General features: G+C 41.3%; 1 protein-coding gene across 2 annotated transcripts in view; it reads left to right on the top strand.

Moving 5' to 3' along the window:
- The window catches only part of noxa1 (NADPH oxidase activator 1), a 36,060-nt gene extending 35,245 nt beyond the window's left edge, over positions 1 to 815 (top strand). For both annotated transcript variants that reach the window (XM_060907386.1, XM_060907387.1), the window contains exon 16: positions 305 to 815. In XM_060907386.1, the coding sequence (XP_060763369.1) occupies positions 305 to 432 (128 nt within the window). In that variant the 3' untranslated portion in view covers positions 433 to 815. The remainder of the gene's footprint in view (positions 1 to 304) is intronic.
- Positions 816 to 12,246: the final 11,431 nt, after the last annotated feature.

Raw genomic sequence — 12,246 nt, 5'->3', positions numbered from 1 at the left:
AATTATTTTATTTATCAGCTGCACACATGTGGAGATGTATATAATTACACACACACACACACACACACACACACACACACACACACACACACACACACACACACAAACCGCTGTCTTGAAGTGAATTAGGAATCAGAAGTAGCTAAAAATGACCCATTTCCTTTGTTCTACATTAATTTCTTCTATATTATAATGAAATGCGTGTTATTTCCTGTTATACAGTGAGCTTCGTACCACTCCTTCACTTTTCCTCTCATACACTGCTACAGTGTCCTGTATCTCAAGCAGTTCTTCCTTTTTGCAGTGAATGAAGAATGGCTAGAAGGACACACAGCTGGAAATATTGGCATTTTCCCAAGATGCTATGCCTACAGAGACTCTCCAGAAAACGCCACAGTCAGTGAAGTGACATCACAAGAAAATATTAAATAGTGCCTGTAAATATATGAAGATATGTTTATTGGGTAATATTTTGCAGTCAAAGAAAATCTATTGCAGAACATTAACGAGTATGCAGTTCTATATTTAATACAGAATTTCACATTCTAATCATATTGATTATATGAAAACACACCTGATGTTTGCATGTTCCCATTAGTCTCAGTGTAGATTTGTTTCTGGAAATTCCACATCATATGACCTTCATTTATGTTAATATTAGCTATATTGTTTGATTATGTCCTGTATATTATTTCACTAAGGTTAAATTTGTCTGCCAGGCATAACTATCAGTAACTTATTGTATGAGATTAATACCGTAGGCGGGGCACCTGGATGTATGTAATTTCACATAAAACTGGATTGCCAGACTCTCAGGTTGTCTTTTGTGTTTCATGTCCACAACACTGACACTACCACAGTTCAGGATGATACCAGTATGGTGTGTCGAGGTGCGAATCAGGACTAGGATCCCAGCATAAACTTATCCCACATGACCAGGCATTATTTACTTTCATGTCAGGGATTAGATATGAAGCTTGGCCATGTTTATTGACCCTACATTCACACTAACTAGCAATAGGTTCTTGGTGATGAGGGTAGACTGGTCAGAATTCCTTCAGCAGCGTATGGGACTGGTCAGAATTCCTTCAGGGGCGTATGAGACTGGTCAGAATTCATTTTGGGAGCAGGCAGAATTGGTCGGAATTCCTTCAGGAGCGTATGCGACTGGTCAGAATTCCTTCAGGAGCATATGGGACTGGTCAGAATTCCTTTGGGAGAGTTAGGATTTGGCAAGAATTCCTACAGGTGCAGGACTTGTTTAGCCTAGTAAACTAGACCCACCCGCCTAGTGGCCAAAAATATTTTTGCCTAGCGAATGGGTCTAGCCTCGCACCATATAAACAAAAACACCCCGGGCATCAAATCGTGCCCGCCAATCACAACGCAGGGTTTTTGTTTGGATTCTTTGGGCGGGCTTTTGCAGGAGTGATGACAAAGCTGCGCGACGCTGGAGAAAGCACAACAGGAAAGATGGCTACGGCTAGTGAACAGCGCGCGTTTGACTCCGCTTTGGAATCAGTTTTAGAAGAATTAGACTTGGAGTTTTCATTGAAACATGAGCAGGAAGAGGCTCTCCACTCATTCCTTTTCAAGAAGGACGTTTTCGCTGTTTTGCCGACCGGCTATGGCAAAAGTCTGATCTACCAGCTAGCTCCGCTCATAGCCAAAAGGATGGGGCTAGTTTGTGCAGTACGAAGAATTAATAAACAGCTTTGAAACATTACTTTTTGATTGTTTCTTATTTTCCCGTTATTTTAAATTTAAGGGAAATTATTTCACCAAACACCACTAAATAAAAACTCTCAAAAACAGTTTAAGCAAACCCTTGAAAAACACTTGAAAAAAATAAGAGTGTATGTTAAGTATGTGGTACAGACTCCAAACTTGTGGTCATTATCTCCAAACTTCTTAATACCTAGAACCTGTTTATTAATTAATACGCATTTTGAAAAATTATTTATTTCAAGGTCTCCCCCACTGCGCGCTCTGACTACGTCACAGTCACTGTTGCGCTGATTGGTCAGAGCGTTGGCCTATACGCACAGAGACAGTTTGAAAGACAGCGGGTTGTTCCTCCCACACCCATCGGAAATGTCTACGGATCGAGGCCAGACTAAATATTCACATTTAATCTGGCTTGCCAGGCTAGGACTTGTTAGAATTCCTTTGGAGGTGGGATTTAAAACACAAAAACAAACAAAAAAAACCCCAGTCTTGTGCATATGTCGTGAAGCTCGCAGGAGAAATAAAAGCTACGTTTCTCATCATGAGAGTGTACTGGGTGCTCGCGCGAGCTCGCAGTGTTTAATTTGCTTATAGTTTATGAAACTGCTTCAGCTATGTTCATTAGAAAATATAGCAATGCAAAACTAATAACTGCAGTAGAAAGTGGAATTGAAGAGAAATCCTGTAGGAGTGGGAGTAAAAGACAAGTCCTCAGTACACTGTAGGCCAATCTGTGTGTGATTTGTGTAAGAAGCAGGATCTAACACCAGCCTGCAAAACCAGCGGATATCAATCCGACAAAACACCTGTGGGATTCTTCAGAGCAGCGAAACCGACTCCAGGTCGAACAGTCAGAGGATGTGTGGGCTACAACGAACAAACTGACATCTCAAGACATTTGTTACAAAGTACTGTATTAGATATGGGTGGAAAATACATGGTTACTGTACTTAAGTACTTATTTGTCGTTGAAGTTTTGTCCTTTACTCCATTATTATTAAAACTATTGAATCCTTGTTTACTTATTCTGAGAAAAAACAATACTTTCTCATTACAATTTTATTTAGTACTTGATAAAAACCTTAAAGTCTCTCTCACTCTATCTATATACAGATATAGATAAATACATACACAGTGCGGGCGGCACGGTGGTGTAGTGGTTAGCGCTGTCGCCTCACAGCAAGAAGGTCCTGGGTTCGAGCCCCGGGGCCGGCAAGGGCCTTTCTGTGTGGAGTTTGCATGTTCTCCTCGTGTCCGCGTGGGTTTCCTCCGGGTGCTCCGGTTTCCCCCACAGTCCAAAGACATGCAGGTTAGGTTAACTGGTGACTCTAAATTGACCGTAGGTGTGAATGTGAGCGTGAATGGTTGTCTGTGTCTATGTGTCAGCCCTGTGATGACCTGGCGACTTGTCCAGGGTGTACCCCGCCTTTCGCCCGTAGACAGCTGGGATAGGCTCCAGCTTGCCTGCGACCCTGTAGAAGGATAAAGCGGCTAGAGATAATGAGATGAGATGAGAGACATACACAGTGCCCTCCACAATTATTGGCACCCCTTTTAACGATTAGTAAAAATGTTTGGAAAAAATCCACCTTCTTGAAAAATAATTATTTCTTGATGAGGGATTTGTTTTCATCTGAATAAATTTATTTCAAGTAAAGGTTGGATTTTTCTCATTTATTTTCAGTGTCAGATGAAGCTACTTCACCAAATGGTGGATTTTTTTCCCCCCTAACCCTTTGTACTCCTCTTTATGGGGGTGCCAATAATTATGGAGGACACTGCATACATTGTATATATTATCCAATCAAATTCACACCGATGTCAAAAGAAACTGTGCTAGCTAAGTGGACTTTGGCCTAGTGTTCTTTTGTTAGATTTACTAACAGAATGACGTGTCTCCTTTGCTTCCTATGTGGAAATTAAAAAAAAAAAAAAAACATTGCCAACAAAGCTGAAGCATGTTGAGGTAAATTAGTTATTGGTTTGGTAAATTTGCGAGATGTTTTTGTTGCTAATGCCTTACATTAATTCCAACAGGCTTATTAAACAATAACTATTAAAGGTGCAAAATTATTATTTAACAAATCCTTGTAAAATTAACCATGGAAGATATGTAGAATATGATGGAAAACATGCACATAAAAGGAAAAACAAACAAACAAACAATGAACTGAATGAAGCCTTTGCAAAACTGTATTAATTCACTGAGAAAACTGATTTGGAAAACAGACTTCCGGTCCAGACAGAATATTTGTGTTTGGATCCGCCTCCGGTCAGTTATTTTATAAACACGCTACAGGCCACCATAGATGCTTTGGAGCTTTGTGAACATGGGCGGGAACTGATTAAATATTGAACCCACATAACTGTTAGTACCGACTGTCCTAAGGGTCATGGTTTTGCATCCCTTCGCAATACTTTTACATTAACCCAAGACATTAACCCTACATTACATTATGTTAACCCTATTACTCTTAAGCTGCTTTTACAGAGACACAAGTTGTTCCCGGAACAAGTTGCCATGGCGCAACTGCCCATCTAAACATGATTTGTTCCAGAACAATTTGACACCAGTGGGCACAACTTGTTCCACTTTACGAGGTGCTGCAACTTGTTCCAGAACATCTTTTTCCAGGTGCAACTTGTTCCCACTGACTGTCTAAACACAACTGGTGGCAAGTAGGAGGGCTTATGCGTGTGTGGTAGCGTTCATCCTGGTCATTTATTGTCCGGACAAGACCACTTCGCGGCAAATTCAATGGTCAGTTCTTCTCGAGTGCTTTTCCTTGTCAAATATGTCTGTGAAGGTTCTCAGTCATCCAGGTCATAGTAAACCGTTGGTGCTAAAGAAGGCAACTGGACTTGCTTGAAGTTCTTGAAGACATTTCGCTTTTCATCCGAAAGGCTTCTTCAGTTCTGTCTGACTAGTAAAAAGTTCCAGGTATGTATTTATCCTCTAGTGGACCAAAAGCAACCCTAAGGAACGTTGAGATCACATGGGTCGTTGAGTCATCCTGTAGGTGTAGGTCACTGGGGGCCGGGTGTGAATGGTGTTAGCAGCCTAGAGAGTCTTTTGGGTGATCTGTGGGTCATTGGCTCTTTCTACCATCATGTGAGTCATTGAAGTCAGCTGAGTTTTGGTGTGGTTGTGTGTTTTCAGTTTTCAGTCCTTGGCACACTTCCCAGAAAATTGAACACACAACCGGATGACAGATGAAACATCTTCAAGAATTTCAAGCAAGTCCAGTTGCCTTCTTTAGCACCAATGGTTCCTTGTAAAACTTCTCCACCTTCAAACGATGGAGTCAAGTGATTCCCAAGCCAATCACAGTGATAACTGGACTAAAGAAGAAGTTCTTACCCTCATCCAGTTGTCAGGAGATGCAGACACGCAGTTAGATTTGGAGAAATTGGGCCGCAGTGAGCTAACTTACCGCTGAATCGCTGAGCATTTAAACAGAAATGAGCAGCGAGAGGATATAAAGCAAGTTAAAAGCAAGCTTCTCATCACTGATTTGCACAAGTGCACTTTTGTGTTTACCGGAGTCTCTAACCTCTGGTTTGCCACTGATCGACAGTGAGCATGTAAAAACAAAGGAAAGTGGATGCAACTTGTTCCTACTGTCCATGTAAAAGCAGCTTTATTACCAGGGAATGCAAAAGTAGCTCCATAAATTCCCCATCATGATCCTTCGGGGGTGTCATACATTAGTGATCTAATCTTGGAGGTTAAAAAAAAAAGAAAAAAAGACTAATCTTACATAATGCACCTTTAAACCAAATTCTACTTTTGTCTGCGTTTGAAACATAAAATATGTAATAAACAATTTATAAGATGAATAAAAAATACTCTCAGAAGTGTTAATCATTAATCAGGCAGAGCAATATGAAAATATAATATTGATATCGTAATAAATTACATCACAATATTCTTTTACTGAAATATCGCACATCATGATATTGTTTTATAATTTAAAAAAATTACAAACTGACTAAGCAGTGTCTGATGTCAATGTTAAATATTTGAACTCATCTCATCATCTCTAGCCGCTTTATCCTTCTACAGGGTCGCAGGCAAGCTGGAGCCTATCCCAGCTGACTACGGGCAAAAGGCAGGGTACACCCTGGACAAGTCGCCAGGTCATCACAGGGCTGACACATAGACACAGACAACCATTCACACTCACATTCACACCTACGCTCAATTTAGAGTCACCAGTTAACCTAACCTGCATGTCTTTGGACTGTGGGGGAAACCGGAGCACCCGGAGGAAACCTACGTGGACAACATACAAACTCCGCACAGAAAGGCCCTCGCCGGCCCCGGGGCTCGAACCCAGGACCTTCTTGCTGTGAGGCGACAGCGCTAACCACTACACCACCGTGCCGCCAATATTTGAACTGAATCTTTAAAATATTTTTAAAAAATTTTTAAGGCTTTATCATGTTTTCTCCTTCAGTCATGGGCGTCGCCACCACTGAATGTGAAGTGGGCGTGTCCCCCTCACATTTCATAATTCTTCGTTTGGACCCGCCCACATTTAACATAAAATATGAGTTCACCCAGCGCCGTTTCTGTTGCTACGTGAAAGAATCCATTCCACTTGATCGATAAGAGAATACACAGAGCACTGAAAATCCACTCCGGGTTTTCCGGGCGTTCCCTACAACAGCTCACCGCGCACGAAATGTTGGTGCAGATGCTGGAAAGTGGAGGAGGTGACGTCAGCCCCATTGCCACCTCACAATGTCTAGCTTTTGCTAAAACCTTATTCTTTTGTTATATGCCCTCAAAATTAACCCTAGGCCACGTTAAATTAATGTTCAACTAAACAGTGAAATAAGCCTAATAAGACAGTGAAATAACCCTAATGGGGTATTCTTGGTTGATGATGAATTGTTTGCAGTATTTGCTCCTCCCCAGACACAATGGACATAAGGACATTCTTTACAAAGAAGCGGAAAGTCAGTCAAAAATTTCCCCACAGGACAGGGTTTTTTGTCCCAATGGAAATGTTAAGGCCCGGTCCCACTGCACTTACGGATGCAAAGAGGATGTAAAACGTAAAAAAACCTTTGCCATCCGTTGGAAAACGCTATGCATCTGTTGTGTACTCATTGCATACGTGCTTCATACGCTCTATCCATCGAGCATCCGTCCACTGTGATTTCATCCGCGCAAAAAGTTTTGAGCTGCACAAAACTTTTAGAACGGATGAACTTTCCGCCGTGTACGATGTAAATCCACGACATATACGAGCAACAAACGTTCTATGTCCGTCATCATCCGTTAAACGTCTGCTGTATCCTCTCTGCATCCTCTGGGCATCCTCGCAACTCACATCCGCTCCAGCTGAAAACGGAAAGAGGGAGGAAACATAAGGTACATGAAACGTCTATTCGTCGTTAGTAGCACGGAAATAGAAAGGATGTAAGCGTGTGCATCTCGTATATAAAGTATTCAAAACGGACAAAGCGTTTATATCTGGGATGTATCTCGTATATTTAGGATGTCTGGAGTATGTCTAGAGTATGCAGAAGGACACCTAGCGCAGTGAACGGTCTGCATCCGATATACATCTGTGCAACATCCCCTTTGTTTCCGTTAGGCGTACGTGATGCATCCCCTTCATCTGCTATGCATCCGCTCTTTCTGCTATGCGTCCGCTTCTCAGTTATCACCGGTAACCCCTTCGGAGCTGTCATCCACTTCCATCCGCTTTCATCCGCTAGGCTTCCTATGAACATGCGTTTAACATCCCCGCTATATACTACCCACGACCGTTCTTTTCCGTTCTGTTTTCGCAAATTTTCGCCAATTTTGTCCATTTCTGGAGCGGATGAAAACGGATAGAGCCACCCCCGAAATTTTGCTCGTCCGCTGTGTCCTTTTTGCATACGTTTTGTGTCCATCGGCCAGTGGGACCGGGCCTTTAGTGCAGTTAGCTGGCTAGTCAGTGTTAGGAGATGGCTTAACGTTAGCTATCATTTAATTCAAACCCTGTAGGCCTGCCTTACTGTAATGCCAAGAATGAGGTCAAGTCTGCTCTGATGATATTTATTGATTCCTTGTTTTGTCTGGTCTTTGGCAGTTTTCTGGAAAGTAAGATGGGAAATCAGTGTATGGGGAAGGAATAGTAGAGAGGAAAGCGATGGAGAGAGATGGATGTTATTCCAGGTGGATTGTGAAGGAAAGGGGGATAAAAGTTATGAAGTGGTAGAAATTGTGGTGGCACCAATATAAGAAGGAGTTATATCTATAAATCTATTTGTTATACTGATCTGTAAATGCTACTGTAGTACCACCATTGCATGTAGGTTGACAAAACTGCACTTGTTCATTGTGTGAAGTTCTCTTTTATGTGTCATTGCTAGACCCAGTGTAATTTTGTGTTATGAAGACTGCATGATGCCATGCCATTTTTGTTATGAGTATCACTAAATCGGAAAAAAGTAAAATGCACCCACTAAAGTCACTGTTGGTGGTGAACAAAATTGCACCTGTTCATTGTGTGAAGTTATTTTTATGTGTCACCGTTGCTTGACACAGTGTGATTTTGTGTTATGAAGTTTGCATGATGCCATGTCATGCCTGTTCATTGTGTGAGATTATGAATATTCTTATTTTTAAACATACAGTTGAGTGTCACTATTGCTTGGCCCAGTGGCATGTTGTGTTACATCTAAAACTAAATCTCATCTCATCATCTCTAGCCGCTTTATCCTTCTACAGGGTCGCAGGCAAGCTGGAGCCTATCCCAGCTGACTACGGGCAAAAGGCGGGGTACACCCTGGACAAGTCGCCAGGTCATCACAGGGCTGACACATAGACACAGACAACCATTCACACTCACACCTACGGTCAATTTAGAGTCACCAGTTAACCTAACCTGCATGTCTTTGGACTGTGGGGGAAACCGGAGCACCCGGAGGAAACCCACGCGGACACGGGGAGAACATGCAAACTCCACACAGAAAGGCCCTCGCCGGCCCCGGGGCTCGAACCCAGGACCTTCTTGCTGTGAGGCGACAGCACTAACCACTACACCACCGTGCCGCCCCTAAAACTAAATAGAAAACACAAAATAAAAAGTAAAATGCACCCATAAAGTCATTGTTGGTGATAAATTGTGTCACATTCATCTCATTATCTTAGGCATAGCGGTGGGTTTAAAAACAGGCTGATGAATATATGGACTAGTTGAATGAGGACTTATTGTTGAAAATTAATTAAAAATTTTCTGGCGGAGGACCCCCCGCCAGTGTGTCCCCCCCACATTAAAAATGCTTCTGACGCCCCTGCCTTCAGTGTTTATTTTTAGAAGTACGCTTTTCTGAGATGGAACTGAGATGATATTGTGATTTGATTTGTAGCCTACGTTTTATCATAAAAACTAACTGGAAGAAGATGATCTGCTAAACTTTTGTGCTGAATCTTTCACAGATTTTGTTTTACAGATTTGATCATTTTCTTCTCCTTTTTAGTGTTTTTCAGTATTTCTTTAATGAAGGAGAATATTATTGATTAAATATGAAAAGTAAAACACATTTATTTATTTATTGTTTACTATTATTTTACTGTCAGTTTGTGAAACAGACCTGTTGTGTAGCATAGAAATGTCCTCCAGAGTCGTGTTATGATTGAGTATTTTTATCTTATCATCCCACCCTTCATTAAAAAAAAAAAATTCCTGCTGAATACTTTTCTTGTTGACTTTCCATCCAACTGGATGTTTGACTCCAGACTTTGACTTGTAAGTGAATAAGATTTTGACTTTGATGAATAAGATTTTGATGGCAGCTTTAGAGACCATTACACAATGTACAACCCCGATTCCAAAAAAGTTGGGACAAAGAACAAATTGTAAATAAAAACGGAATGCAATGATGTGGAAGTTTCAAAATTCCATATTTTATTCAGAATAGAACATAGATGACATATCAAATGTTTAAACTGAGAAAATGTATCATTTAAAGAGAAAAATTAGGTGATTTTAAATTTCATGACAACAACACATCTCAAAAAAGTTGGGACAAGGCCATGTTTACCACTGTGAGACATCCCCTTTTCTCTTTACAACAGTCTGTAAACGTCTGGGGACTGAGGAGACAAGTTGCTCAAGTTTAGGGATAGGAATGTTAACCCATTCTTGTCTAATGTAGGATTCTAGTTGCTCAACTGTCTTAGGTCTTTTTTGTCGTATCTTCCGTTTTATGATGTGCCAAATGTTTTCTATGGGTGAAAGATCTGGACTGCAGGCTGGCCAGTTCAGTACCCGGACCCTTCTTCTACGCAGCCATGATGCTGTAATTGATGCAGTATGTGGTTTGGCATTGCCATGTTGGAAAATGCAAGGTCTTCCCTGAAAGAGACGTCGTCTGGATGGGAGCATATGTTGCTCTAGAACCTGGATATACCTTTCAGCATTGATGGTATCTTTCCAGATGTGTAAGCTGCCCATGCCACACGCACTAATGCAACCCCATACCATCAGAGATGCAGGCTTCTGGACTGAGTGCTGATAACAACTTGGGTCGTCCTTCTCCTCTTTAGTCCGAATGACACGGCGTCCCTGATTTCCATAAAGAACTTCAAATTTTGATTCGTCTGACCACAGAACAGTTTTCCACTTTGCCACAGTCCATTTTAAATGAGCCTTGGCCCAGAGAAGACGTCTGCGCTTCTGGATCGTGTTTAGATACAGCTTCTTCTTTGAACTATAGAGTTTTAGCTGGCAACGGCGGATGGCATGGTGAATTGTGTTCACAGATAATGTTCTCTGGAAATATTCCTGAGCCCATTTTGTGATTTCCAATACAGAAGCATGCCTGTATGTGATGCAGTGCCGTCTAAGGGCCCAAAGATCACGGGCACCCAGTATGGTTTTCCGGCCTTGACCCTTACGCACAGAGATTCTTCCAGATTCTCTGAATCTTTTGATGATATTATGCACTGTAGATGATGATATGTTCAAACTCTTTGCAATTTTCCACTGTCGAACTCCTTTCTGATATTGCTCCACTATTTGTCGGTGCAGAATTAGGGGGATTGGCGATCCTCTTCCCATCTTTACTTCTGAGAACCGCTGCCACTCCAAGATGCTCTTTTTATACCCAGTCATGTTAATGACCTATTGCCAATTGACCTAATGAGTTGCAATTTGGTCCTCCAGCTGTTCCTTTTTTGTACCTTTAACTTTTCCAGCCTCTTATTGCCCCTGTCCCAACTTTTTTGAGATGTGTTGCTGTCATGAAATTTCAAATGAGCCAATATTTGGCATGAAATTTCAAAATGTCTCACTTTTGACATTTGATATGTTGTCTATGTTCTATTGTGAATACAATACCAGTTTTTGAGATTTGTAAATTATTGCATTGAATTTTTATTTACAATTTGTACTTTGTCCCAACTTTTTTGGAATCGGGGTTGTATTTGTCTGATATCTTAATCCTTTTACTGATTAAAAGTAAAAGAAAAAAATCCAGAAATGTTAATTTCTGCAGAACCTTCCATTACACAGGGTTCCCGCGGGGTCTTAAAAAGCCTTAAAAGCATTGAATTTAAGAATTTGGAAATAATATCTTAAAAAGCCTTGAAAAAGCCTTGAATTTTAATGTGTAGGTCTTAAAATCTGTGCACAGTATGTAACTTCTCCGTATAGAATTTCTCATTATTTTTTTTAATATCTTAACCGCCATTATTTTGGTAAATAATGTACCGGCGGCCTAAGTAAGTAAATAAGTGGCGGAACTGGAGCTGTGGGCGGAACCATGCTATCGCACGCACACCCCGAGGGCAAAATTCTTCGAGAACACATCCCTGAACTTGTTTGGCGCGCGGTAAAAGGTAAGTCTGCAGAATTAAGTCTAAAAGTATAAACGAAAAGTCTATAGCCTACATATAGGACTATCTATGGAAAAATGGGCAAATGTAAGTTTAACGAGGCATGGAGGCATCATATTTCATTTCGTGAGTGGGTAAAACCTGTCGATGGCAATGTATTCGAGGCGTTTTGCTGTGTGTGTAAAAGGGCATTTAAACTCGGCACAATGGGCGTGAAGGCGCTAGAATCGCACGCGAAATCATCAAAACACATAGCATGTATGAAAGAGAAACAGCGAACGCCTTCCATCGCCAGTGTTTTTCGGCCAGCCGAAGCGGCAGTCAACGTTAGCCAACTACCTAGCATGGCTAATGCCAGCCAGCCCGTTGCTAGTGTACAGTGGGGCAAAAAAGTATTTAGTCAGCCACCACCGTGCAAGTTCTCCCACTTAAAAAGATGAGAGATGCCTGTAATTTTCATCATAGGTACACTTCAACTATGAGAGACAGAATGGGGGGAAAGAATCCAGGAAATCACATTGTAGGATTTTTAATGAATTAATTGGTAAATTCCTCGGTAAAATAAGTATTTGGTCACCTACAAACAAGCAAGATTTCTGGCTCTCACAGACCTGTAACTTCTTCTTTAAGAGGCTCCTCTGTCCTCCACTTTTTACCTGTATTAATGGCACCTG

This window comes from Neoarius graeffei, chromosome 24 (assembly GCF_027579695.1).
Source record: "Neoarius graeffei isolate fNeoGra1 chromosome 24, fNeoGra1.pri, whole genome shotgun sequence".
Lineage (NCBI taxonomy): Eukaryota > Metazoa > Chordata > Actinopteri > Siluriformes > Ariidae > Neoarius > Neoarius graeffei.
The sequence above is the reverse complement of the archived record's forward strand: the minus strand, read 5'-3'. Positions and strand labels throughout refer to the sequence as shown.